This window comes from Oryctolagus cuniculus, chromosome 15 (genome assembly GCF_051225735.1).
Source record: "Oryctolagus cuniculus isolate XC-2025 breed Fujian yellow rabbit chromosome 15, ASM5122573v1, whole genome shotgun sequence".
NCBI lineage: Eukaryota > Metazoa > Chordata > Mammalia > Lagomorpha > Leporidae > Oryctolagus > Oryctolagus cuniculus.
The window spans coordinates 68,535,737-68,563,175 of record NC_142881.1 but is presented as its reverse complement, the minus strand read 5'-3'; the positions used below and the strand labels follow the sequence as shown (position 1 = coordinate 68,563,175).

The 27,439-nt window shown below is 60.6% G+C and overlaps 1 protein-coding gene across 2 annotated transcripts in view; it reads left to right on the top strand.

The window, feature by feature from the left end:
- DLG5 (discs large MAGUK scaffold protein 5) overlaps positions 1–27,439 on the top strand; it is a 106,931-nt gene that overhangs the window by 72,650 nt on the left and 6,842 nt on the right. For both annotated transcript variants that reach the window (XM_051823772.3, XM_089314116.1), the window contains exons 8-27: positions 1,336–1,520; positions 2,874–2,999; positions 6,517–6,649; positions 6,987–7,114; positions 7,640–7,815; positions 8,078–8,181; positions 10,424–10,516; positions 12,421–13,440; positions 13,632–13,755; positions 14,148–14,292; positions 16,370–16,482; positions 16,932–17,021; positions 17,203–17,353; positions 19,944–20,106; positions 20,195–20,328; positions 20,890–21,036; positions 21,589–21,772; positions 22,109–22,257; positions 22,877–23,047; positions 23,621–23,817. In XM_051823772.3, coding sequence (XP_051679732.3) covers positions 1,336–1,520; positions 2,874–2,999; positions 6,517–6,649; positions 6,987–7,114; positions 7,640–7,815; positions 8,078–8,181; positions 10,424–10,516; positions 12,421–13,440; positions 13,632–13,755; positions 14,148–14,292; positions 16,370–16,482; positions 16,932–17,021; positions 17,203–17,353; positions 19,944–20,106; positions 20,195–20,328; positions 20,890–21,036; positions 21,589–21,772; positions 22,109–22,257; positions 22,877–23,047; positions 23,621–23,817 — 3,733 coding nt within the window. The remainder of the gene's footprint in view (positions 1–1,335; positions 1,521–2,873; positions 3,000–6,516; positions 6,650–6,986; positions 7,115–7,639; positions 7,816–8,077; positions 8,182–10,423; positions 10,517–12,420; positions 13,441–13,631; positions 13,756–14,147; positions 14,293–16,369; positions 16,483–16,931; positions 17,022–17,202; positions 17,354–19,943; positions 20,107–20,194; positions 20,329–20,889; positions 21,037–21,588; positions 21,773–22,108; positions 22,258–22,876; positions 23,048–23,620; positions 23,818–27,439) is intronic.

The window sequence follows — 27,439 nt, the reverse complement described above, 5'->3', positions numbered from 1 at the left end:
CTTCTCCAGTCGCTCCCGCTCCATGCACAAGACCCCTCCCATGGACCAGAGGAGGCCCAACTCCCAGGTCCTAACTCGCTTCCCAGACAGGCCCTGCTCGCTGAGCTGTGTGCCAGCAAAGGGCCAGCTCTGGGCCCTGGCGGGCAGCAGCCTCCATGCCCCTGCCTTCCCGCTGCCCCCGCACGCGGTAGAGTAGCTGGGCTGCATGGCCCTGGGGAGAGCCCACGGTAGGGAGGCAGGGGGCACCGCAGGCACTTTGCGGGCAGGGGCTGTGGCCTGACAGGTGCCCCCTCCTCAGGGAGCACAGGCAACACGCTCTGCCCACCCTCCCCCTGGAACCTGTGGGTGTAGGGACAGGGTCTCAGCCTGGGCAGGGCAGGGCAGGTGTCTCCTGAAAGCCGGCTCATCTCTTCCCAAGTACCAGGTCCCAACCCTGGGCAGGCAGAAGGAAAGGCTGGGGTTGCTTCTGCAGAATAAGGAAGGTCTGACACGGGGTGGGGGAGGGGAGGGGAAGGTTCCTGGTGTGGAGGTGCAGCACCAGGGGGCGCACGCCCACATCCCCGTCCCCGTCTGCGTCCTCGTGGGTCCCTGCTCTGCCCTCTCACCAGCTCCGACTGCTTCTATGTCCTTCAAAAGGAGCAGGCTCAGGCGTGAATGCATTTTGGAGACCAGCAGTGACGGGGGAAGGGGAGGTGGAGGTGGAGCCGCCTGGACTCCTCTGGGGCCAGGAGTGCACGGCCTGAGCTGCTCTGGGGTGGGGGCGTCCAGTGATCCTGGCTCGCTCACTCGCAAAGCCCAGGCGCTGGAGTGGGGTCTCTCGTGGGAGCAGCCCTGTGGCCATTGCTTTCCCGTGGTTTCTAAGGGAGTGGGGCAGAGGCGGAGAGAGGGCTTCCTGTGCCAGTGCTTCTGAGGGAAGCATCGAGACGCAGGCGCGAGAGAGCCGCGGTGCTTCCCGGCAGCAAGGTGCACGCGCTCCTGGAACTTGGAATGCCCGTCATAAGGTGTGGCGTTGTGGACGCGGAGGGTGGGAGTCATTCTGAGCATGTCTGGCCCTTCCTGACATCCCTGCGTGTTGTCATGGGGCCTCTTTGGACAGTGCAGTGGGCTCTGTACCAGGTAAACCAGGTGGGAGGCGGGTGGAGCCGGACACAGCGGTCCGTACGTTCTGCCCAGGGCTGTGGCCCTGGCTCAGGAGGGGTCAGGCACTGCGTGGGGCTGTGGCCATGGCTGTGACCGTGCATGGTGCAGGAGCCCCACCCCTGCCCTGACTGGCAGGTGCTTCTGGCCCAGAAGGCTCAGTAACCTGCCGCTCTTGCCTCCCCCTTGCCCCATCAGATCAAAGACACGGTGACAATGGACGCTGGGAGAGCCAACAAGGAGGTCGAGATCCTTCGAAAACAGTGCAAGGCTCTGTGCCAGGAGCTGAAGGAAGCCCTCCAGGAGGCGGATGTGGCCAAGTGCCGGCGGGACTGGGCCTTCCAGGAGCGCGACAAGATCGTGGCCGAGCGGGACAGCATCCGGTACAGGGCCGGCGTGGGCCGGCGTCTCCCTGGGACTCACTGGGGTCTGCTGGGAGGGTCAGAATGGTGTGCTCCGTGTCCAGGCGGGTGGGAGGCAGCGGGTTCCTCTCTCCTCCAGACGGTGTCCTCGCCTCGCCTCTTAGCCTTAGGGTTTGCCTCGCGCTGTGTCACCCTGCACATCCTGAGCGCACCAAGACCCCCGCGAGCTGGTGCAGGCCGTTCTTTTCTCTTTGAGCAGCGCATCAGGAATGTATTCTTTCAGCATGTTCGCTAGGCACCTGCTGTGAGCCAGATGCCAGATCCCTCAGACAGGAGACCTGGGGAGAGGCTTGGGAGCGTGTGAGGCCTGTAGGGGCCTTCAGGCAGTGTGGACAGACATACACAAGCGTGTGCTCAGGGCTGGGGTGTGGGCCTGGCTGGGCCGGTCATGTGCTTGGGGAGTCACGAGGAGGGGAACTGACACAGTTCCTGAGGACAGGTGCTGAGGGCCTCCAAAGCTAAGCCAAGGAGTGTGGACGTGATCCTGGGCCCGGGTAGAACCGGCGGGACCCCTGGTGCTGGTGGCAAGCAGCTGGTCATGGAGGGGTTTCTGAGAGACCCTGTGGCCGTTCGGTGTCCCTGGGGGTGGCGGAGGCCCAGCAGCTCTGTGCCCAGGCCCCTGGAGCTCCCTCTGTCCCTGCTCCTACCTGTTGTGTAGGTTTCTCCATGGTACAGTCCCAACCTGGGCTCTGATTGAGGTGGGAACAGGACTGGGGCTGGGAGCGGTGGGGTCCAGCCCTCTGGGCACAGCCAGTTCTGGAGGGGGCATAGGGCACAGGCTCCTGCTGTCAGGTCATTCGTCTCTACCTCCTCTCTGGCAGCTGAGGCGATCTGGGGTCCCAGTTGCGCAGAGCCCTGCCAAACTTGCACTTAGCACCTGCCTGGAGCCCAGGGCTGCAGAAGTGCGTGAGGACGGAGTCCTGCCCCAGGGGGCCCTGCGTGTAGGAGATGGCAGAGCTGTGGAGTGGGCTGGGGCTCGAGGGCCTGCTCGGAAGGCCGGGGGCTCCACTGCAGTGGCGAGTCTTTGCAGAGGGTGGTCCTTAGCCCCAGGCATGCTGGGGATGGACCTGGACAGGCACTGGACCTTGCGATCTGACGTGTGTTGCCTGGTGTCTGTGGGCGTGTGTCTGGCACCCCTGGTCCTCTGTCCCATGATGGGGGCCGGCCTGGGTGGTCTCATCCCCTGGCCCCCGTGCACTCCTGTGCCTCTGGAGAGTAGGCAGGTGCTTGCAGGTGTTCGGGAGAGGGGGCTGCCAGGTCATCCACGGCTGACCTGCAGCCCTCGAGGTGACCCTGCCGCCTGCCCCCCACCAGGACGCTGTGTGATAACCTGAGGCGGGAGCGGGACCGGGCGGTGAGCGAGTTGGCCGAGGCCCTGCGCAGCCTGGACGACACCCGCAAGCAGAAGAATGACGTCAGCCGGGAGCTCCAGGAGCTCAAGTAGGTGGGCTGGGGAGGTGGGTGAGGGGCGTGAGCCCGGGACTCCTGGGTGTGCACACCTGCCCGTCTGTCCCTTCCCCCGCTGCTCGGAGTGTCAGGCAGCCTCCTCTCATTTAAACTCCCGTGGCCCCCAGAGACTGGGGTCTCACACTAAGAAGTGGCTGAGCCTGGTATCCACCACCGTGGTGCTGAGCTGGACTTGGGAGGGGAAAGCAGTGGCCCCGTCCATGTGACGCTTCCTGAGCTGGCTGTGTGTGTGTGTGTGTGTGTGTGTGGCTGGGGGGAGAGCTGGGCAGGCCCTGTGTGTGTGTGTGTCTGGGGGGAGCACTGGGCAGGCCCCATGTGTATGTGTGTGTGTGTGTGTGTGTCTGGGGGGAGTGCTGGGCAGGCCCTGTGTGTGTGTGTATGTGTGTGTGTGTCTGGGGGGGAGCGCTGGGCAGGCCGTGTGTGTGGCTGGGGGGAGCAGTGGGCAGGCCCTGTGTGTATATGTGTGTGTGTGTGTGTGGCTGGGGGGAGCGGTGGGCAGGCCGTGTACGGGGGGGTAGGTGTGTGTGTGTGTGTGGCTGGGGGAAGCAGTGGGCAGACCCTGTGTGTGTGTGTGTGTGTGTGGCTGGGGGAAGCAGTGGGGGGGAGCAGTGGGCAGGCCCTGTGTGTGTGTGTGTGTGTGTGTGTGTGTGGCTGGGGGGAGCGGTGGGCAGGCCCTGGGGGGAGCAGTGGGGGGGGCAGTGGGCAGGCCCTGTGTGTGTGTGTGTGTGTGTGTGTGTGTGGCTGGGGGGAGCGGTGGGCAGGCCCTGGTGGGGGGGCTGGGGGGAGCGGTGGGCAGGCCGTGTGTGTGTGTGTGTGTGTGTGTCTGTGGGGAGTGGTGGGCAGGCCCTGTGTGTGTGTGTGTGTGTGTGTGTGTCGGGGGGGGTTGTGGGCAGGCCCTTTATGTGTGTGTGTGTATGTGTCTGGGGGGGAGTGGTGGGCAGGCCCTGTGTGTGTGTGTCTGGTGGGGGGCGGTAGGCAGGCCCTGTGTGTGTGTGTGTGTCTGTCTGTGTGTGTGTGCGGGGGGGTGGGCAGGCCCTGTGTGTGTGTGTCTGTCTGTCTGTCTGTGTGGGGGGGGCAGTGGGCAGGCCCTGTGTGTGTGTGTCTGGTGGGGGGCGGTAGGCAGGCCCTGTGTGTGTGTGTGTGTCTGTCTGTGTGTGTGTGCGGGGGGGTGGGCAGGCCCTGTGTGTGTGTGTCTGTCTGTCTGTCTGTGTGGGGGGGGCAGTGGGCAGGCCCTGTGTGTGTGTGTGTGTGTGTCTGTCTGTGTGGGGGGGTGGTGGGCAGGCCCTGTGTGTGTGTGGTGTGTGTGTATGTGTGTGGGTGTGGTGTGGGTGTGTGTGGGTAGGTGTGTGGGTGTGGGTGGGTGTGTGGGGGTGGGTGTGTGGGTGTGGTGTGGGTGTGTGTAGGTAGGTGTGTGGGTGTGGGGGTGGGCGTGTGTGGGGGGGGTGGGTGTGTGTGTGGATAGGTGTGTGTGGGTGTGTGGGAGTGTGTGGGGGTGGGGGTGTGTGTGGGTAGGTGTGTGTGGGTGTGTGGGTGTGGTGTGGGTGTGTGGGTAGGTGTGTGGGTGTGGGCGTGTGTGTGTGTGGTGTGTGTGTGTGTGTGGGTATGGGTGTGTGTGTGTGTGTGTGTGTGCGCCCTGCGTGCTGCAGTGATGTCTTTCAGGAGGGCCTGGCAGCTTCACCTCCTGCCCGCCCCGTGTCGCCTAACAAGATGCACGGCTGCATTGATTAAGTACAAGCCCAGACCCTCTGGCATGCTCTGGGCTGTTTCAGGCCTTAACAGGCAAAGTGACAGACTGCACAGGCCCCCACCTGGGCCCCAGCAGGGGCTGGAATCAAGGAAGGGATGGGTCCCTTTCCAGGACGAACCTGGGAGGAGGTCTGACGCCTGACTCCTGACTCCTGAGAAGTGTCCCTTTCCTGTGTCCACGTGCCTGTTGGCACTAGCACCGCCTCTCTGCCAGGTGGTGGGCTGAAGGCGAGGGAGTCCCCGCCGCTGCACAGGTGGCTCGGAGCCTATAGAAGCCGCAGTGCAGTGAGCGCCCTGCTTAGTGCTTCAGGCTGTGCAGGCTGGGAACGGACTCCCAGGAAGGGGGCTGCGAAGCATCCTGGAGCCAGCGAGAGCCCACCTGGCCGGGGCTGTGAGCCTGGGCGCCTGTCCAGTGGAGCAGGAAGAAAGCAGGCCGTGCGTGCCGGGGGCCCCGTGGGCAGCAGGGATGAGCAGGAGAGCTGGGTTAGGGGAAAAGGACACATGCCAGTCACCGGGGTTTCACCAGGTGTCTCGTCTTTTCCCCACCCTCCTCCTTGAATCTTTCTCAGAGCTCAAACTTGGGAGTTCTGTTGAAGTCTGCTTTGCTCTTTTTCAGTCGTTTTAATGGATGAGCATGTCTTAGAGCCTAGCCCTGGAGCTCAAGGATTCTCTCCTCCTTCTAAAGGGTTCGGAGTGTTTTACATGCCACGTGTAATCCAGGGTGTGGTTTGGGTAAGGCGTTTACACGCGGTGAGGGGTCAGGGTGAGACTGACCTTGGGCCCTGGGTGTGGACTGGGGCTGCCTCGTGGGTTGCAGCCCTTCCTGCTGCCGAGGGAGTCTTTATCCTGCTATGTTGGTCTTTATAAAGGTCTAGCTCCCTGATCGTCTGAGGTGACCTTGTGTGGAAAAGTGGAATTAACAGATAAGTTTATTTTGGTGCAAAAGATGGAAATCCTTGCACAGGTTTTTCACAATAATCATTTTCTACAACCTTTTGGAATACACCTCAGACGTTAACTACAGTTGATATAATAAGTCTTAAAATCAAATAGATTCCTCCTCCTTTCTTCTTCTTGTTTTTTAAAATTTATTTATTTACTTGGAAGATAGAGTGTTGTAGAGAGAGAGAGGGAGAGAGAGAGAGAAAGAAAGAGATCTTCCACCTGCTGGTTCACTCTCCAATTGGCCTCAATGATCAGGGCTGGGCCAGGCCAAAGCCAGGAGCTAGGAACTCTACCTGGGTCTCCCACATGGAGGGTAGGGCCCTAGGTACTTGGGCCATCTTCCATTGCTTTCCCATGTGCGACAGCAGGGAGCTGACACTTGAACCAGAGCTCCACACGGGAAGCCAGCAGCACAGGTGGTAGGTAGCTTAACCTGCTGCGCCCCAGCGCTGGCCCCTCCCACTATGTTCTTCATTGTAAATGGTTTGAGCTATTCTGACTCCTTTCTGTGTAGGTTTTGAGATAGTCCTGTCTGTGTCTGCAAAAATTCCTCCTGGTGTTCTGGTTTGACTGCATTAAACCTCTAGATGAATTGGGGCAGGATTTCTGTCTCTTTTTAAAAAACCATATGAAACCCCCTGGAACCCCAGAAGCTGTGACCGCTCGTCCAGGCTTGCTGGACGCCCGGCGTCGAGGACGATGGGGAAGGAGGCACGTTGGGCTTTAGTGCGGGGCCCACCTTGGTTCAGAGCTGTGACCTGGTAGGAGGCACCGCCTGCCCAGGGGCCTCTGTTCACAGGGAGCAGATGGAATCCCAGCTGGAAAAGGAGGCCCGGTTCCGGCAGCTGATGGCCCACAGCTCCCACGACTCTGCCATTGACACCGACTCCATGGAGTGGGAGACGGAAGTTGTGGAGTTTGAGAGGGAGACGGTGAGCCGTCTTTGGTGGCTTTTCTCCCTGCCCCCCCAGTTTTGAAGGCTTAGGATGGGAGAGGGGAGAGGATGATTGTCTCACAAGGCGCCCCCAGGTCTCGGCTGCCAGTTTGGAGGTTTGAGTCCTCCTTCCGGGGTGCACCTGCATCCTGTCCTAGGAAGAGGCTGGTGCAGCACTTGGAAGGCTGGGGGAGGAGCAGAGTGCCGGGGGGAGATGCTGAAGGGGTCGGAGGCCAGGTGGCAGCTGCTCACGGGTTTCCACCATGGGAGCGGTGCGAGGGGCTACGATACGAGCAGGGGGTTTCTCGTCCCTGCTTTATGACGTGTGTTGACAGGAGGATGTCGACTTGAAGGCGCTGGGGTTTGACATGGCAGAAGGCGTGAACGAGCCTTGCTTCCCCGGGGACTGCGGCATATTTGTCACTAAAGTGGACAAAGGAAGCATTGCCGACGGCCGCCTAAGGTGAGCAAGCGTCGAGGAGGCCCGGGCTGGGGCTCTGCAGCCTGTGGCAGCAATGAAGCAAGTGTCTTCCAGCACCGGGGGGCTCAGTTGTCCACCACTCATTTCTCCCTGGAGGGCAGGCGCTCTCCTTGTCTCCTCTGGTGGGAAGGGGCCAGGCGATACTTGTGCCTTGCCCACGCGTGCCCTGAAGCAGTGAGGGTAGTGCAGTGACTCGGGCTCCCTCAACGTCGCTGCTCGGTACTGACGTGAGAGGCGCACTTTGCATAAACCTGTTTTCGCAGGCCTGTGGCTGTCGCCCGCATTTGACAGGTGGGGGTGCTGAGGTTCAGCGGGGCTGGGGCACATGGCCAGTGAGTGGTGGAGCCGGGGTGTGAGTCCAGGCTGTCCAGCCCCAGCGTCTGCAAGCTTTAACCACTTGTGCATGGGCACGAGGCTCTGGAACGGGAGTGGCCAGCGTGGGGAGCACTCTGCCCCCCCCCAACCGAGGCCCGTGTGGGGCGCTGACCTGGCCGTGCGCCTCCTCAGGGTCAACGACTGGCTGCTGAGAATCAACGACGTGGATCTCATCAACAAGGACAAGAAGCAGGCCATGAAGGCTCTCCTCAACGGGGAGGGCGCTATCAACATGGTGGTGCGGCGCAGGAAGTCGCTGGGTGGGAAGGTGGTCACGCCGCTGCACATCAGCCTCGGGGGGCAGAAAGGTAGGGGCTGCTCGGCACCGGAGGTGACTGGGGCCCTGCCCCGGGTGATTTTAGTGCACCTGGGCCCCAGAGATGCGGTGCTGGTGCTGCTTAAATATAGCCCCATGCACTTTCCTGGAAGGAGGGCATATCGGGTCCTGGGTCTTGGTTGCCTCTGACTCACCGGGTTGGAAGTGTCCTGCGGGGAGAGGGGGCCGCTGACCTCCAAGGAGGGGGTGGGCGGCCAGGCCGGGGGCTGTGTGGTGACCTCCTGTGGTTGCAGACAGCGGCATCAGCCTGGAGAGTGGCGTGTACGCGGCTGCTGTGCTGCCCGGCAGCCCAGCTGCCAGAGAGGGATCCCTCGCCGTGGGCGACAGGATCGTCGCGGTGAGTTCCGCGCGGAGCTGGGGTCCTCAGGGTGTGCTGGGCGGGTGCGCTGGACGGAAGCCGTGCGTGTTTTTCTGCTCACCTGGTGGTTGAACATGGCATCATGCAAACATCTAACACTGATTTCTTTTTATTACCAGTATAGTTCTATTTACTGTAGGAAATCAGGGAATGTAGAACAAGCCTAGGAAGGAGCTAAGACTCACACCCTCTGCGAGTGGTTTTTGTGTGTTTCTCTGTCCTTGGGTGTATGAAAGTCTGCAGAAAATTCGTGGAAAGCGTGTGTTGTAAAGCAACTGCATGGATTTCAAACTTTTGAGCACCAAAATATTTCTATTGATTTCCATTTTTTCCCATGAATTTTTTGAAATCTTGTATAAATTGACATTATCTGTGATTTTTTTTTAATTTGTTTAAGAGACAGAGAGACATACAGAGGGGAAAAAGAGAGAGAGCGCCCATCACTGGTTCACTCCCTGAGTGCCCACAGCAGCCAGGGTTAAGGCAGGCCTGTGCCGTGAGCTGGGCACACAGTCCCAATGGCAGCAGCCTAACTGTTGATCCGTCCCTGGTCTGCATTAGCAGGGGTAGGGAATAGAGGTTAGGCATTCTGCAGGCGTCCCAAGTGGCATCTGACCCACTAGGCCTAACATCCACCCTTATGAGAAGTTTTTTTTGTGTGTTTTGTTTCGTTTCATTTTCTAATTTGAGAGGTAGAGTTATAGACAGTGAGAAGAAGGAGAGAGAGAGAGAGAGATTCACTCCCCAAATGGCTGCAATGACTGGAGCTGGGCCGATCCAAAGCCGGGAGCCAGGAGCTTCTTCCAGGTCTCCCAGGCAGGTGCAGAGGCCCAAGGACCTGGACCATCTTCTACTGCTTTCCCAGACGCCTTAGAAGGTAGCTGGATCAGAAGTGGAGCAACCTGGATTAGAACCGGCACCAATATGGGATGCCAGCGCCAGAGACAGAGGATTAACCTACTTTGCCACAGTGCTGGCCCTGAGAAGTTTTTAAATGTGGAAAAATTGTAAGGAAAACAAAATCCATCACTGTAAGAGAATCACTCTGGATGCTTTTTTTAATTCTTGGAAACAATTCGTTCCGGGGAATTCCGTGTCTGCTTCATCTGGCTTCCCCTGTTGGTTGCATCATGTGTAACTAGAATGCGCGAGCCACGGCTGGCATCGGTACAGCGTGTGTGCGTGGTTCCTGGAGACTGTACCCCCTGCTGTCCCGTGTAACCACAGCCAGAGTCGCACTTGCCATCACCACAAAGCTCTCTCTGCTGCCACCTTTGACAGCAGCACCTCCCAGCCCCCACCGTTCATCAGCCCTGGCAACCAAGGCTTCCAGCATCTCCTCGATCTTGTCGTAAGAACGTTGTGTAAAGGAAATCCTGTCATCTGCGACCTTTCACGAGTGGAGCTTTCCGCTCGGCATCGTGCCTGTGTACCTGCGCAGGGGGCTGCCAGCAGTGTGTTCCATTCAGCGCTGAGTAGTGGTCCGCAGGGTGGACGTACCTCCGGTAACCTCTCCCCAGCGGCACGGCTGGCCCTCTGCACCCACAAGTTCCACGTCCCAGGTTCCAGCCCCCTGCGTCTGTACTGAACACGTACAGACGTTTGTTTCTGTTCTCCTCTTGTGTGGCGTGTACACCTCCCAGCTCTTACACTGTCGCTGCGAGGTGGTTGAAGGTGGAAGGGGAACATCTGTGGCTTACATGCAAATACTGCGCATTTTCTAGAAGGGGCTGGAGCAGCGGCAGATTGGGACCAGGCCGCCGGGTCTGTGAGGGGAGTCTGCACTGGGCAAGAATCCCTGGCCCCGTGCGTGAGGGGCGTGGAGTCCCCGGCGAGCAGTGACAGTGCACTAGGCACTCGGCCTCTCCGAGGGCCTCTCACAGCCACAGTCCTGGTCTTGGTCTCCTGGCCACTCTGTGCGGTTCTCTCCCATCTCACCTGCCGAGGCAGGCCAGGAGGCTCTGAGCCCTGGCCTAGTGTCACGGGGCGGGAAGTGGCGAGGCCAAGGGGCTCCACGGACCCCTGGGCAGGCTCCTTTGCGTCTCATGATGTTGAGGGTTTGTGTTCCAGTTGCCTCGGACTTTCCTTACCTGGACTGCTCAGCCTCGCTCCTGAGTTGGGCGCCTTAGAGAGCCAAGCTGTCTGACGTGGGCCTGTGCTGGGCCACACCCCCACTCTGCCACCCACCGGCGGGCCTGACCAGCTCTCTGTTTGGCCCTAGATCAATGGCATTGCACTGGACAACAAGTCTCTGAACGAATGTGAATCTCTGCTGCGTAGCTGCCAGGACTCCTTGACCCTCTCCCTGCTGAAGGTACGGGCCCCGCGCTCTCTCCGCTTCCTCCGTGGGGAGCCCAGACAAAGGCAGACGCCCCACGTACCCCAGCTGCTTCCTGTGTCGTCAGGATCCTGGAAGAGAGAGCCCTGGTTTGCAGAGTGCAGGGTGTGCACAAGCCTGGGTCCTGGCTTAGACAGTTATCCAGGCCACGCTGGGACGGTTGGGTCCACGTGAGGCTGAGCAGGGTATTTTCCTAGGTTCTGTAGTGGGTGGCTTGAAGGTGCTGGAGGCGCGTGGCCTTGTTTGGGGGAAGTACTTGCTAAAGCCAGGGCCCTGTGAAATGCGTCAGTTGTAACTTTCCAGTGTTGGGTGCTGTTGACAGAGATATGGACCATAAGACCTTGGTAAAACACTACTGGATCCAGATGGGGGTTTGTGGGCATTCGTTAGATGTTCTTTTTCTTTTCTTTCATTCTTTTCTTTAAGATTTTTTTTTTTTTCAAAGACAGAGATACAGAGAGAGAAGATCTTTCATTCGCTGGTTCATTCCCCAAATGGCCACAATGGCTAGGGCTGGACCAGGCTGAAGCCAGGAGCTTCTTCTGGGTCTCCCACGTGGGTGCCGGGGTCCAAGCACTTGGGCCGTCTTCTGCTGTTTTCCCAGGGGCATTTGCAGTGAGCTGGGTTGGAAGAGGAGTAGCCAGGACTTGAACCAGTGCCCATATAGCCCATATGTAATGCTAGCATTGCAGGCAGCGGCTTAGCCTTCTACACCACAGTGGCGGCCCCCTTTTCAGATTTTCTTACCAACTTCTCTGTGTAGTTGAAAACATCAGTAATAGAAAGCAGGACAAAAAGACAAAGAGACCCATCTCTTTAATGGATAGCTGTTTTCCAAGTCAGTTATCTTTGATTTAATAGGATTTTGAGAGAGCGGTTTTAGGTGTGCAGAGAAGCTGGGCTGCTGCAGAGTTCTCAGGCTCTCCTTGGCCCACCCCGTCCCACCCCGGCACCCCGCACCCCCAGTTTCCCCTGTTAGTGACGCCTGTGTCTGTGTGGTACACTGGTTACCAGGGAGGAGGCAATATTGGTGTATGAGTGTTATCTGGTGTTAACTGGGGTACACAGCTGATTGGTGCATTCCCTGGGATAGGTGTGGGAGGACTCGTGCCCCCTGTCACCGTGTCCTATGGAGGACGTTGCTGGCCTTGGAATGCTCTGTGCAGGGCTCTCATCTGCCCTCCCTGCTCCAACAGCCCCAGCAACCACTGATAATTTCCCAGTGTCCACGTCCTGTCTTTTCCAGGATGTACGTAGTGAAGTACAGAGCCTCTCCAGCCTGGCTTCTCTCGGGGATAGGCATAGAGGGTTCCTCTGTGTCTTTTTTTTTTTTTTCCCCTAAAGATTGATTTATTTATTTGAGTGGCAGAGTTACCAGAGAGAATGAGGGACAGAGAGAGAGAGAGGGAGAGAGAGAGATCTTCTATCTGCTGCTTCACTCTCCAAATGACCGCAATGGCCTGAGCTGGGCCAGTCCAAAGCCGGGAGCCAGGAGCTTCCTCCAGGTCTCCCACATGGGTCAGGGACAGATGCCCAAGAGGGCTTCAAAAAGTTCGTGGAAAAATGGAATTCAAAGATGCTTATTTTGATGCAGAATTTTTGTGGAATCTCTGCCATTTTTCCATAGTATGTATTTTCATGAACTTTTTGTAGACCTGTTATATGCGTGGATTTCAGAATGATTTTTTGGTACCAGAAGAAGCATGTTTTAAATTCTATGTTTTTAGGGAGCCCTGGTGCCTGCATGTGTGTCCTTGCATGCATGCTCTGTGTGTCTGCCTGTTTCGGGGGTGTGGCTTGTTGGGGCCGTCTTCATGGCCGTCCCAGGCCGGCGTGCCGTCTCACCTTGTCGCTCTCACTGCTCTGCGCCCCCTGCCCAGGTGTTCCCGCAGAGCGCCTCGTGGAGCGGCCAGAACATCTTCGAGAACATCAAGGACTCCGATAAGACGCTGAGCTTTCGAGCCCACGGCCCCGAGTTCCAGGCCACTAGCAAACGGCACTTGATGCAGCACAATAACTGCACGCAGACGGATGTGTTCTGCGCCGACCGCCTGGAAGACAGGAAGGAGCCCGGCCCCGCCGGGGGCAGCAGCCCCTATCCGCACAAGCAGTTCCCCGGGGGACCCTTTCCCGTCTCTCCCCAGGCCTGTCCCAGTGCCTCGGAGCGTAGCCTGAGCTCCTTCCGCTCTGACGCGTCTGGGGAGCGGGGCTACGGGCCGGCAGACGGGCGCGGCCGGCGGCCGCTGCTGCCCTTCGAGAGCGAGCTGGGCCCCTGCGGGGCGGCAGATGCCCCCCTGGAGCAGTCGGACCCCGAGGGCTCTAACAGTGGCGGGACCTGGCCCAAGGCTGTGCTCAGCTCCACGGCAGGGCCCGAGAAGCTCTCCGTGTACAAGAAGCCAAAGCAACGGAAGTCCATCTTTGACCCCAACACTTTCAAACGTCCCCAGACACCCCCCAAAATAGACTACCTGCTCCCAGGCCCCGGACCTGCTCACTCCCCCCAGCCCTCCAAGAGGGCGGGGCCCCTCACGCCCCCCAAGCCGCCCAGGAGGAGCGACTCCATCAAGTTCCAGCACAGGCTGGAAACCAGTTCCGAGTCAGAGGCCACCCTGGTGGGCAGCTCCCCGTCCACCAGCCCCCCGAGCGCCCCGGCCCCCGACGGGGGTCCCGGGGAACCCATGCATGCCTCGCCCCCACGCAAGGCCAGGGTCCGCATCGCTTCCAGCTACTACCCCGAAGGGGACGGGGACTCCTCCTGCCTGCCAGCCAAGAAGTCCTGCGACGAGGACCTCACCGCCCAGAAGGTGGACGAGCTGGGGCAGAAGCGCCGCCGGCCGAAGTCTGCGCCCAGCTGTCGGCCCAAGCTCGCTCCCGTGGTGATTCCCGCCCAGTTCCTGGAGGTGACGTTCAGCCCCAGGCCGGCGGTGGCTGGCGGGGGCCAGTCCTGCCGGCGTCCCCTGTCTCGCGCTTGGCCGGGCTCCTTTGCTTGGGAGGAGGCCAGGTGGCAGGGGGGTGCCAGCGGGGAGGGGAGAGGAAGTGCCTGGTAGTGGGAGTCGGATGCCAAGGAGGAAACCCTTCTGTGGGTCTGCAGGAGCAGAAGTGCGTGCCGGCCGGTGGGGAACTCTCCCCAGAGCTCCAGGACTGGGCCCCTTACTCTCCAGGACATTCCAGTAGGCACAGCAACCCCCCGCTGTACCCCAACAGGCCGTCTGTGGGTGAGCTGGGGACCAGGGGTGGGCAGGAGGCTTGGTGCGGACTTGGGGCTGCCAGTCCCTGGGGAGAGAGGAGGCAGGCATTCCGGGAACTGCCACGTGGCTGAGCCTCTGAGGCCCACAGAACCAGCTGCCCTGTCCGGTTGGACAGTCTTGCATCCCTGACTTTCCTTAGCTTGTCGGAGTGCTTTCTCCCCATTGCAGCCTGGGAAGTAGAAAGCATGAGAAAGAGAATTACTCCTTTTCTACAGGTGATGAAAGGCCAGTAGCCAAAGCGCCATGGCAGACTGGTGGTTCAGACTCTGGTCTCCGGGGTCCTTTTCCCAAAATCCTGTGTCCCTGGGTTACAGGGGAGGCTTACCCCGAGTGACTGTCCTCACCCCGCCCATCTCCAGGCACCGTTCCCCGCAGCATGACCCCCAGCACCACGGTGAGTTCCATCCTGCGGAACCCCATCTACACCGTGCGCAGCCACAGGGTCGGCCCCTGCAGCTCCCCGCCTGTGCCCCGAGACGTCGGCCCCCAGGGCTTGCATCCCAGGTATGTGAGGGCCCCCTACCCCTCTGCACCCCCGGTGCCCACGTCCGCCTGGACAGAGACCCAGCAGAGCACAGAGGGGCTGGTCCCCGGGCAGAGGCGCTTCCTCGCCTCTCTGGGAAGGGGCTGGGTGGAGCAGGGAGAGGACTTGCAGGGTGTTCTGAATTCACCAGTGTGGAGTTTCAGAGGAGGTTGTGGTGGTCAGTTTCGCATTACTCAGTGCAATGCCCAACACCGCTGCTTACGAACCAGGGGGTTTAGTTGGGCTCTTGATTGTGGCCAGAGGGAGTGGTGCATCTGTGACTGTCCTAAAAAGCCACTGTGGTTCCGTCACATGCTCTACATAGCAGCCTGATCCAACCCACCCTTTCTCAAAGGCCCACCTTCAGTCTCCGAAATTGAGGTTTCTGCCTTCTAGTACCGTGAACGTAAGACTTCAGGAGCCAAGGGCCAAACGGATATCCAAACCAAAGTAGTATTTATTTATTTGTTTATTTATTTATTTATTTTTAAAGACTTTATTTAATGAAAGGCAGAGTTAGAGAGAGAGAGAGGGAGAGACAGAGAGAGGTCTTCCATCCACTTGTTCACTCCCCAAAATGGCCACAACAGCTGGAGCTGGGCCAATCCGAAGCCAGGAGCCAGCAGATGGGAGCTTCCTCCGGATCTCCCATGTGGGTGCAGGGGCCCAAGCGCTTGGACCATCTTCCACTGCTTTCCCAGGCCACAGCAGAGAGCTAGACTGGAAGTAGAGCAGCTGAGACTCGAACCGGCACCCGTATGGGATGCCGGCACTGCAGGCAGCAGCTTTACCCGCTACGCCACAGCGCCAGCCTCCCAAAGTAGTATTTAAAGAAAGCTGGTAGTGCTTGCTGCTGATGGCTGAGTGTGTGGGTCCCAGGCTCTGTGCTCACACCTGTGTCAAGGTCATCTCATCTCTCATCCACATTGAGAGGTGTACTATTGTGATCTCCAGTTCAGCAGTGAATGTACTGGTCAGGGTCACTCTGTTCATTCCTTGTTTTTGTGTTTTGATCATCTTCTATACCGTGTGCCACGGGCCACGAACTAAAGAGAAAGCTTCCTGTTCACATGGGGCTCTGTGTTCAAGTGTGGGAGTAGGTGGGGAAAACATGAACCAAGAGGGTAGCAGCTGCTGGTGCTGAGGGGCCTTGGACCTAGTGCAGAGGTGGCCGGGCAGGCTGAGACCAGAGGACAGTGCGAGTTAGCTTGAGGGCTTAGGGAGGGTGGTGGCCGTGACCAGGAAGGTGAAAAGACCGGAGGAGAGCCTCCAGGAGTAAGGACTCCGGGCTGAGGTCCAGGCACCTGGGGACAGTGTGGGGGCAGCTTGGCCAAGGACCGTGAGTCAGGAGGAGGCAGACACCTTGTAGGACCTGCAGCTGTAGGAAGGAGTTCAGGTTTTATTTTGAGTCCAGAGGCAAAGAGACCGACAGAGATCTCACATCTCTTGATTCCCCCCTCAAAAGCCTGCAACGGCTGGGGCTGAGCCAGGCTGAAGCCGAGAGTCCGGAACTTAATCCGGATCTCCTAAGTCGGTTACAGACACTTGAGCCATCACTGGCTGCTTTCCAGGGTGCACAGGAGCAGGAAGCTGGGATCAGGAGTAGAGCTAGGCCTCGAACCCAGGGATTCTGATGCAGAATGCAGGTGTCTAAGTGGTGGCTTTAACTGCTCTGCCAAATGCCCCTCCCTCCCCCAAAACCCCTTACCCTGGGGGGAAGAGCCATCATCTCATCCCAGCCGGGAAAAGAGCCTGTTGGGGTCTGATCAGGGGCCAGCCTGATGTGGGTGAGACTGGGCTCTGTGCCCATGCAGCCCTTCCCTGCCCACCTCCTAGGACCAGAGTCCCCCATCCCCAGCCCTCCCAGGTTTCCCTGCAGCCACCCCTTCCTGCCCGTGAGCCCCATCCTGGCCCCATGGCTGAGATGCTGGGTGCCTCCCCATTGCTTGTCCCTCTGCACAGCAGCCGGGGCGGAGTCTGCTGATGAGACAGGTGGCTCCTGGGCCTCCCTCCTGTCCACTCGGTGGGGTCCCAGCCCTTCCTCTCTCTGGTTTTCAGTGTCCAGCACCAGGGGCGGCTGAGCCTGGACCTGAGCCACAGGGCCTGCAGCGACTACTCGGAGATGCGAGCCTCCCATGGGTCCAACTCGCTGCCCTCCAGTGCCCGCCTTGGTAACTCGGACCCTGTGCTGGGGGGACGGGGGGGGGGAGGGCTCCTGCTGCCTGCATGCACTACTCCTCTCTGCCCTGGGCAAGCACCGGCACCTCCTTGGGCCGCCGCCTATGTGCCACGCCCAGGGCCCTCCCTCTCACCGCCTGCAGCTCTTCCTGTGAATGGGTGTCTCACTCCCTGTCCCGGAGCTGGGGTGGCCTTTCCAGGGTGTCCACTTAGGGAAGACTCTCAGTGCTGGGGAGAGGAGGCCAGCAGCCACTGTGCCTGGGTAGGAGATGGGAGTGCAGCCTGTGCCAGCATGGCTCGTTCAGAACCGGGGCCGAGGGTCTGCTGCTCCAAGCTGTGCCCCACCCAGGACCCTTGGGGATGCAGTGGCCATGTGGGAGTGAGGGTGGGAGGGTGGTGGAAATGACAAGGCCTAAGGTTTCGTCTCCTCATGCAACAACAGGGTCTTCCAGCAACCTGCAGTTCAAGACAGAGCGCATCAAAATCCCGTGCACCCCGAGATACCCGCGCTCTGTCGTGGGCTCCGACAGAGGTGAGCACCGCCCCCGCACTGCCCACCCCCCACCCCAGGAGGTCTCCTGCCCGGCCACTGTTTGTTCAGCCCCGCCCTGGGCCTGGGGATGTGGGGGCAGAAGGCAGCGCGGAGCCAGGTCCTGGCTGCTGCAGGGCTCGGGGGTCAGACCTGGGCCGTGACCCCGCCCCTCCCCCCGCAGGCTCGCTGTCGCATTCTGAGTGCAGCACTCCTCCGCAGTCCCCGCTGAGCGTGGACGCCCTGTCCTCCTGCAGCCAGTCCCAGGCCTCAGCCTCCACGTTGCCCAGAATCGCCGTCAACCCGGCATCCCTTGGCGACCGCAGGAAGGACAGGTGAGCACGCGGGGCGTCTCCAGACAGGGCGCTGGTCCCTCCTTCCTGGGCCTTCGGCTCAGCCTCTTTGTGTGCTGGGCCATGGAAGCCTTGTGGGGTCCCAAGCAGTGTGTCAGCTGTCTTCAGAGAGTGGGAGTGGTCCGCTGTGGTCACGTGGTTAGGGACTGGCCCAGCCCCCTGCTGTTGCCCCTCTGGATGGAACTTAGCAGGCCCTGCCTGTATTAAAGGGTTCTCTCTGCTTCCTGGGTCCTCACAAGGTGTGACTAGGCTCAAACCTGCTCCTCTTGCCCACCTGAATCCCAGGAGCCCAGGCTGCTGTGCGTGTAGCCCCGACGGGCCGTGTGCGGGGTGGGCTCCTGTCTAGCCTCAGGCTGGGAACCGTCAGACAGCAGACGTGCAACGGTGATGGGCCTGGACCTCCCTACGGGGAGCAGCAGGGCACCTGAGCCCCAGGGCCCGGCCCTGCTGGGGAGCCCGGTGCAACTGACAGGGAAAAGCTCGTGAGTTCTTGGCATGAAGCGCACACAGGGACACAGACGGGCGGCTCTACCGCTTTACCCCGCCCCGGCTTTGGTCGCTGGGAGAGCAGGGACTTGTCCTGCGTGGAGTGGTGCCCAGAGTGGGGGAAAGGCCTTGGCACACTTGGTCAGGCCTCCCTACAGGGAGCTCCTGTGCTCGGGGAGGGTGCCAGGCCTGTCCCCGCCGCACGTCCCACCGGGCTAGACACCTGCTCCCGCAGCGGCTCCCAGTGAGACAGCCCCTCCCTCTCGATGCTAAGGCTTACCGTCATGCACTCGTTAGAGGGAACCAGGAGTGGTAGAAAGTCGGAGGGGGAGAAGGTCACCAGCAGTCAGTCAGCTCTGTTCATCTGAGATCATGTGTGTAAGTGCATACATGCGATCCCGTGAAATCATACATACAATCTCAAATGTACATATATGAGGGTTTTATCTATATCATATATAATCACATCTCTCTTAGTATGTGTTAACCGCTTACAACATTAAAAGCAGACTTTACGAGTCTCTTATACAAAGCAGCTTTATTTTTGCGAGAAAACCTGTGTGCCTGTCACTGAACGATGACAAAGTCACAATGGCCTTGCCCCCCTTGCTGGAGACAGGTTGTTTGCGTATGGTTTGGGCTGCAGGAGTCTGTGCACACGTACGCACGTGTGTGCAGATGACCGTGCCCGGAGCTGCGCCTTCCGTCTGGCCCTGTGCGCCATGTGGGTAATCCTGATTGACATCGTTGCCATAGCTGCCTCGTGGCTCCTCTCACGTGGCCTAGTTACTGGCTGCTCTCTGGAGACAAGTGGGCTGTGTGGCCGTGGGACAGGGGAAAGGGTGTTCAATGGGGCTTGAGGGTCCCCACGCTGGAAACCAGCTCTGTCCCCAGATGTGGGGTGGCCTGGGGAGGGTGCCTCTGCTCTGTCAACCTGGGCTGGACAGGAGGTGGGTGCTGGGATGACTGCTTGAAGGGTCTTGCCACTCACCACCTCCTGGCGCCCTGGCATGTGGTCAGTCACAGAGGTGGCAGTGGGTGCAGGCCGGGGCAGAGGGTCAGGGGACAGACTGTGGAGGGGTGGGTTTGGAGGTGAGAGACAGCAAGGAGAACTTGAGAATTTTAATCTCATTCCGAGAGGGCTGGGCCCTGGGTTGCGGAGACCCAGGCTGCAGCCTACTGACCTCGTACCTCCTAGCGGCAGGGGTGGGGGGCCTGGGGGTGCCTCCGGAGCCTCTGCCCTGCCGCTCCCTCACCACGTGCTCTGCAGGGACCGAGAGAGGTGGAGGTCAGGCTGGCCCCTCCGGCAGCCTTTGGCCGTGGCTTTGCCCAGAGAGGAAGAGCTCCAGGGTTCACACCCTGGAGGAAGAAGGCCCCGGGAGCCGGAAGCGCCAGTCCCTCCTGTCCCGTCCTCCCTGTCGGTTGTGTGCTTCTGTGGTGTCTTCTCTGAGCGTGCCTTCTCTTCTTCCTGACCTCTCGCACCGTCCAGACGTGCCCTCCACCACAGATCTCTGCTGAGGCTGCCCGTGGCCACCAGGCCCAGGTCCTCCTCACTGAGGAGTCTGAGGTTGGCCTGACATGAGGCTCGCTCCCGGCCCCCCGCCCCTCCTGCCCGTGGGAGTGGGGGCCCGAGTGCATGGTCACTGCCTTGTTCACTGCCTCTCTCATGGCTTGGGGTTTGCGGCAGCTTAGTTCCATCATCACCGTGCATCGCCCCTCGTAGCTGGGGAATAGAAAAACCCACGTTCATCTCCTCCCCTGGGGCGAACGTCACCCCAGAGCCGTCTCTTGTCCTGGGAGAGAGGCCTCAGCATCTAAGTGGTGTCTCGTGAGGCGGCCCCTCCCGCGCTGACCTCGGGGTTCCTCCCAGTGTTTCCCGTGTCCGTGGGACTGCATGAGGTTGCAGGAGTGTGTGTCCGTTGCTTCCTAGGGACAGGTCCCTCGTGTCGCCGTCCGGCTGAATCACCACAGGAGCCTCCAGGCTCGGGGGCCATGGCTGCCTAGCCTGCCTGCATGCCTCATCCCTGGGTCTCCCCGAGCCTCTGTTGTGGGTCTGAGCCCCACAAACCTTTGCCCCCTTCCCAAGGCCTTACGTGGAGGAGCCGCGCCACGTGAGGGTGCAGAAGGGCTCCGAGCCGCTGGGCATCTCCATCGTGAGCGGCGAGAAGGGCGGCATCTACGTCTCCAAGGTGACCGCGGGGAGCATCGCTCACCAGGCCGGCCTGGAGTACGGGGACCAGTTACTTGAGGTAAGGGGGCGCTGCCTTTCTGGGCCTGCTTTGGAGGAGCGGCGCGCCTGAGGTCGCGTCGCCGAGCGCGCCCCGTGTGTCTCCCCAGTTCAACGGCATAAACCTCCGGAGCGCCACGGAGCAGCAGGCGCGGCTCATCATCGGGCAGCAGTGCGACACCATCACCATCCTGGCCCAGTACAACCCACACATGCACCAGCTCAGCAGCCACTCCCGGTCCAGGTGCGCGCGGCAGGTGGAAACGTGGCTGCGGCAGGTGCAGCCGGGGGCTCTGCTGCTGGTCGGGGGGAGCTGACCAGCCCTGGGTGTCAAAAAGCATGTAAAGAGAGGATGCGTCCTCCAGAAGTGGGGGTGCAGGCGGATGGCTGGGGCCCCCTGCTGGTGTGTGTAGCTGAGGACAGGCCTCTCCCCGGAGGGGTTGACTCCACTCCTGGAGCAGGTGCTGGACGCCTGCCTCCATCTGCCCCTGTGCTGTGGCTCATGTGGTAGACAAGGGCAGGGGGAGACTGTGGTTCTGCAAGGCTCAGTGAGGGGGACAGGGTGCCCAGGGGACAGTGGACCATGGATTCACATGTGCCCTAGCCTGGACACCTTGGGAGAGGGTCCCTGAGTGTGAATGCAGGCCCGGAGAAGGTAGGCACGTCCTGTGGGCCGGGTACTACATGCCTAAGCTTCTGATAACTACTTGATGTCTGCAAAGAGCTGTGTGGCCCGGTTCCCGTTCTCAGCCAGTGGAGAGGGAGTGGCCGTGAGCTGCCTTTCACTCCAGTTCTCCGTCCTCAGCTCCCACCTGGACCCTGCCGGCACCCACTCCAGTCTCCAGGGCAGCGGGGCCACCACCCCAGAGCATCCCTCTGCCATCGATCCGCTGATGGAGCAGGACGAGGGCCCTGGCACACCCCCAGCCCGGCAGAGCACCGCCGGCTGCAGGTCAGCACATGTGCGCTGCGGGCCAGAGGGGCATGGGCTGCGTACCGGGGCTGTCGGCACCGCACGCTCCTCGCCCTCCCTTCCTTTTTTCTCCCGGGCTGGCTTCTTCCTGAGCCCCCCTTCCTCCGTCTGCATCGCTGTCCCGCTCTCTTCACTCGGTTTGTCTCCTCTGTCCAGCTTCCCTTGCTCGGTTATCGGTGCTTGACTGCAAGGCGCTGCCTGTTTGGGCACGGCAGAGTGCCTGGGAGCTGCTGTGCCCTGGACAGGGGGCCGGCACTGGCGTTCCTTGTGCAGTCCAGGCAGGGGAGTGGCCTCCTGAGGCATGAGATGGACAGCTGGGCCCAGAAGCAGGGGCGCTGGTTGTGGCTCTGCCCCTAACAGGCTTGGGTCCCGGAGTCGTGCATTCACCTCTGCCCCCTGGCACCCTGCCTGGTACTCTACGTCGGTAGAACCCCTCTTCTCCCCGTGGTTCTAAGCCTTGAGACGCAAAGCCACTCCTCAGCCTCCTCCTTCCCCAAGCTCAACTCAGGCCTGTGCTTTCCTTCCCGAAAGGATTGCGGGGGACGCCCCCAAGAAGCCCCCGGAGCCTCGTGTGGTCTTCATCAAAACGTCACAGCTGGAGCTCGGCGTGCACCTGTGTGGCGGGAACCTGCACGGCGTGTTTGTGGCTGAGGTGGAGGATGACAGCCCCGCCCAGGGTCCCGACGGGCTCGTGCCAGGGGACCTGGTCCTCGAGGTGAGCTCACGGCCACCCAGAGTGCTCCCCTGAGTGGTCCCTGGGAAGCTGGGCCTTCCTGGCCAGAGTCCTGGGTGCCCTCGTCAGCGGCTGCACTCGGAGCCCTCCCAGTGGCCCTCCTGTCCTGTAGGGGGGGCCAAAGGAAGGGCCAGATTTTGAAAAGCCCTTCGTTGCTGGGGTCCAGCCTGGGACAAGTCCAGGGCAGAACAGCCCCTTGGCCGGGGCCCCGGCAGCGTGGGAGACCATGAGGACTCAGCTGCCCCGCAGAGGGGAGGCCGCGGAGTTGCGGTTTGGGGGGTGCTGACTCTTGGCCGTGGTGCTCCCATCCCCGGGCAGTACGGCGGCATGGACGTGCGGACCAAGACGGTGGAGGAGGTCTACGTGGAGATGCTGAAGCCCAAGGACGGAGTCCGCCTCAAGGTGCAGTTTCGCCCCGAGGACTTCGCCAAGGTCAGGGGCCTGCCGGGAGACAGCTTCTACATCAGGTACTGGCAGCCGGGGTCCTGGGGACTCAGGGCCAGGGCTGGGCTTCCCCTGGAGACCCTGGTCCTCGTGCGACTGTTCTGTGTCCCCGAGGCTGTGGCCGCAATGGTGGGAGGGGACCCTCCGAGGCCCATGCCGCTCTGGATGAGCCGCAAGGGCGTGAAGGGCCAGGTGGGCACTTGCTCTGGGGAGTTTTGGGCCCGTGGTCCCTCTTATTCTGGGTTAGGGTTAGGGCACCCCTCCCGCAGAGCACCCCACAGTGCGGGTGGCCCCCCCAGGCATTCCTGTGCCCCCAGTCCTGTACGGGGCTGGCAAGTGCATCTCCCGGGAAGGGCTCAGAGCTGTCCTCACGCTCCCTGAGAGCTGAGACCCACGGAGAGAGTGGTGACGCTGAGGTGGGCCAGCTCCCTGTCGCACCCGGGCCTCGACTTCGGGCAGAGGGCTTACCAAGAAAGGCCCGTTGCTTTCTCCCGCCTGTCTCGGGAGGAGGGGCGAGGTGTCTGGCCCTTGCTGAGTGGCACCGGGTGCCCTCCTTGGGAAGCCGCTGCCAGAGCGGGCGGTGGCCTTGGGGGCCGGGCAGCTGGCGGCCTCCTCAGCGCCTGCCTCTGTCCCTGGGCGCAGGGCCCTGTATGACCGGCAGGCGGAGGTGGAGCACGAGCTGAGCTTCAAGAAAGACGACATCCTGTACGTGGACGACACCCTGCCCCAGGGCGCCTTTGGGTCCTGGATGGCTTGGCAGCTGGATGAGAACGCCCAGAAGATCCAGCGTGGGCAGATTCCCAGCAGATACGTGTAGGTGGTCCCCGCCTTCGGACTGGTTCAGGGCCGTCCCTCTGGTCAGGACCGCTTGTCCGGAGAGCAGGCGCGCGTGTGAGCCGGCAGCTGGGCCTTTCCTTTTTAATGAGCCGGATTTACGGCGGCGCAGCTCCCACACCCCGCAGCCCACCCGGGGTGTGCGGTTCCATGGCTTTTCAGGCGCCCGCGGCTGTGCAGCCACCATCAGTCAGTTTTGGAGCCTTTTCCCCATCCCGGACCCATGACGCTGTCACCCCCTGCCCTGCGGCCGCCCCAGCTGCCCCGGCCCCAGCCCTGCGCGGCCACTCACCTGCTTCCCCGTCCTGGACTCTGCGTGGGAGGGGCCCCCGTGGCCCGTGGGGCCCGGCTCCTCTCACTGCTTCCCTCCCTGCCACGGCAGAAGCAGCGCGTGTTGTGTCCCCGGGCGCCGGCTGTGCCAGCGGCTCCTCTAGGCCCCGAGCTTGTGCCAGCCCCAGCGCCCGCCGGCACGGTGCCGAGGGGTCCTTGGCGTGGGAGGGCCCGCAGAGGCGAGTGGGGGCCGGCTCACAGCCTGGGTCTCTGCGGCTGCAGGATGGACCAGGAGTTCTCCAGGAGACTCAGCGTGTCGGAGGTCCGAGACGACGGCGGCGCCGCCAGGACGCTGTCGGCAGCCGCCCGCCGCTCCTTCTTCCGCCGGAAGCACAAGCACAAGCGCAGCGGCTCCAGGGACGGCAAGGACCTCCTCGCCTTGGACAGCTTCTCCGGCGACTCCATTGCACTGTTTGAAGGCGAGTGCGCTGCCTGCGAGCGTCTCCGCAGGGCCTCGCTCAGGGCTGCTGCTACGTTCCCAGTCTCCCAGCCCCAGGACCTGGCTTCCATCCCCCAGGTGTCCTCACGAGCGCCACCCGCCACTGCAGCTCCAGCCATCACATCCATGCTCCGGGCAGGACGCGGGAGGAAGGGGCAAAGCAGACATATGTGCCAGCTGAGCGTGCCTCTTTCATCGGCTCTCTGCAAGCCCCTGCCTGCTGCCGCTGGGTGCGCCGCTGGCCCCAGAGACGCAGTTCCTGCTGGGAAGGCAGAGTGAGGAGCTGGCCTTGGCAGGCGAGAGCAGCCCCGCTCAGTGCACTGCCTCCTGCTTGGGTTTTGGAGCTTGAGGGTGGCCACGCACCACCCGACTCTGCAGGCCGCTGGCCGTCTGCCCTCACTCCTACTGGCTTACAAGAGCCCCCGAGGGCAGGGCGCCAAGCCGGGGCTGGAGTTGAGGATGGGGGGTGTCAGGCACCCCTGGCAGGAGGCCCTTCTGAGTGTGGCTCCCAGGACCCCAGTGTGTGCCGGGTCCCCGGGGGCGGGCTGTGAAGGGCCAAGAATGGCAGGGAGTGGACAGCTGGCCGCCGCCCCTCCCTTCTTCCTCCTCTCCTTTGTTCCTTGTCTTCTAATGTTGCCCTGAGGCCTGGCAGCGTGTGGCTCACTCTATCGCATGATGCGGGCAGAAGAGACAGCACGTGGGCTGTATCTGGGCTGCTGCCAGTTCTTGTGTGGCCCACGGGCTCCGCATGGGTTTTTTTTCTTCTTAAAGATTATTTATTTATTTGAAAGAGTTACACACAGAGAGAACGAGAGGCAGAGAGAGAGAGAGAGAGAGGGAGGGCTTCCATCCAATGGTTCACTCCCCAGTTCGCCACAACTGCTGGAGCTGCGCCGATCAGGAGCCAGGAGCTTCTTCTGGGTCTCCCGTGGGGGTGCGGAGCCCCAAGGACTTGGGCCATCTTCCACTGCTTTCCCAGGCCATAGCAGAAAGCTGGATGGGAAGTGGAGCAGCCGGAACTCGAACCGGTGTCCATATGGGATGCCGGCACTATAGGCGGAGGCTTTACCCGCCACACCACAGCGCCAGCCCTCAGCATGAGTTTTTACTTTTTTTTTTTTTTTTTTTTTTTAAGATTTTATTTATTTGAAACACAGAGTTGCAGAAAGAGAGAGAGAGAGAGAGAGACAGGGAGACAGAGGGATCTTCCATGTGCCGGTTCACTTCCCCAGTGGCTACAACAGCCAGGGCTGGGCCAGGCTGAGGCCGGGAGCCAGGAGCTTCTTCCAGGTCTTCCATGTGGGCAACAGGGGCCCAAGCACTTGGGCCATCCTCTACTGCTGTCCTAGGTGCATTAGCGGGGAGCTGGATCAGAAGTGGAACAGCTGGGACTGAAACAGCTGCCCGCATGGGATGCTGGCATCACAGGTGATGGCTCACCCTCTTTGTCACAAGACCAGCCCCGGGTTTTTACATTTTTAAACATAAGGTTAAAAAAAAAAACACCGTCAGCCTTGTGGTGGTCCCAGGTGCTCGCTTGGGACCAGGTGCTCACGCCGGGTCTCCCCAGAGTCATCGGTGGACGCAGGAGCGAGGGCAGCACGGCCAGTGGCCTTCTGGGACGGTGGCGCGTGGCCACTACCAGGCTCTGAAGCCAGCGCTTCCCGCCTTTGACCTGTCTGGCAGGGCGAGGCGGTCCGCCGTGCCCTTGCTGTTTCTCCTCTGTTCTCCTGCCCCTGGCTCTGACTCCTCCCGCCCCTTTCCCCTCGAGCGATGGCTCCTGTGTTTGTCATGCTCGGCGGATGCGTTTGTGTCTTTGGGAAAGTAAGCCATTTGTTCTACCTTCTGCTTCTGCGTGTTTTAGAGTCGGGGTTGGTCGGTGGCTGAATTGTTGCCTCCTGCAGGTGCGTTGAGCCTGCTGTCGCCTCCCTGAGAGTCTGCGTCACGAGGTGTCCCCTGCCGTGCCAGTTCCCACGTAGCGTGGGCACGGCTCACCTTCTCTCCTTCCGTGTTAAACGTCTCTTCTGAGCACCACGCAGGCTTTGAAAACAAATCTGTGACGATCCCTCTTTCCAACATTTTTACCCAAGCATGACAGGACAGCGGAGTGCACGTCCACAGCCTGGGTGCACCTGTGACGGTCTCGCTCACTGGTGTCTCATCCGCTGCAGGGCACCTGACGTGCGGCACCGTCTTACTGTCCTTCTTGTTTTCCACTCCCTCGTCTCTGCTCTTGCTTATTCTGTTTTTTTTTTTTTTTTTTTCAAAGATTTATTTATTTATTTGAAAGTCAGAGTTACATGGAGAGAAGGAGAGGCAGAGAGAAAGGTCTTCCATCTGATGGTTGCAGCCTCAGAGGTTGGAAGTCCCATGTCGGGGCGTCGGGGCGTCAGCATGGCTGGGCTAGGGCGAGGACTCCCTGCCTTGTTGTGGACGGCCACCTTCTCCTCATGTGCGAGAGAGCTCTCTGCTGTCTCCTCCCCTTAGAAGGCCACAGTCCTATGGGCTCAGCGCCCTGCCCTGTAACCACCACTGCCTCCCAGAGACCCCATCTGCAGGTATAGGCATGTTGGGAGTTGCAGCATCAGCATAGGAATCCGGAGGGGACCCCATGAAGCCCCCACGAAAGTTCTTGCAGTGAGGTCTATGACGGCAACCCCTAAGGCCTCACCTTGGCCGCGCCCTGATCGGTTGTGACCCAGGAAACAGGGCAGGATTCTTCTCTGGGTTGGGTCAGTGCCTGGACAGAGCAGGCTGTGCAGTGATGAGCAGACGTCTCCTAAGTTGGCACTCTGCGGTGTAGGATGTGAATAGTCGTTAAGTGCAAGACGTGCAGTACCTTCCAGTGTGGTGGCTGTGCGTGCGTGGGCTGTTCCCAGGCCCTCACGGGCCCATGTCAAGTCTCCCCAATGCTCACACGTATGCATATGCGTTTTCTAGTATTTTTGGAACACTTGACATCAGTTTACAAGAGTAGCAGAAGCGTGAAGGGACATGAAAGGACACTTTAAAACAGGGGTGGGGAGCCTCTTACCTGCCAGGGGCCATGGGATATTTATCACATCATTCGCAGGCCACACAAAGTTACCAGCTTAGAAACCAGCCTGCTATAGACTAACTGAATTTCAAGTCCCACCTGCAGTTGTCCCAGCAGGGCCAGACGTTCCCCACCACCCCCGAACCTGAAAAGGTTTGTGGAAATGGAATTAAAGGATAAGCTTACTGTGGTGCAAAAAGAAAAAAAAAAGTCTGGGGGCTGGCACTGTGCAGCAGGTTAAGCTGCTTGCGATGCGGGCGCCACCTATCAGAGCAGGTTCCAGTGTCCCTGTTATCCAGCTTCCCATCCAGCTCCCCACTGATGTGCCTGGGAAGGGAGCGGAGGAGGGCCCAAGTGCTTGGGTCCCTGTCACCCACATGGGAGACCCAGATGGAGCTCCTGGCTCCTGGCTTCAGCCTGGCCCAGCCCTGGCCCTTGTGGCCATTTGGGGAGTGAACCAGGTGATGGAAGATCTCGCGCTCCCTCCCTGTTGCTCAGCCTTTCAAATAAAGAAATAAAACTTTTTTTTTTTTTAAAGCTTGACATTGTATATATGAAGGGATCT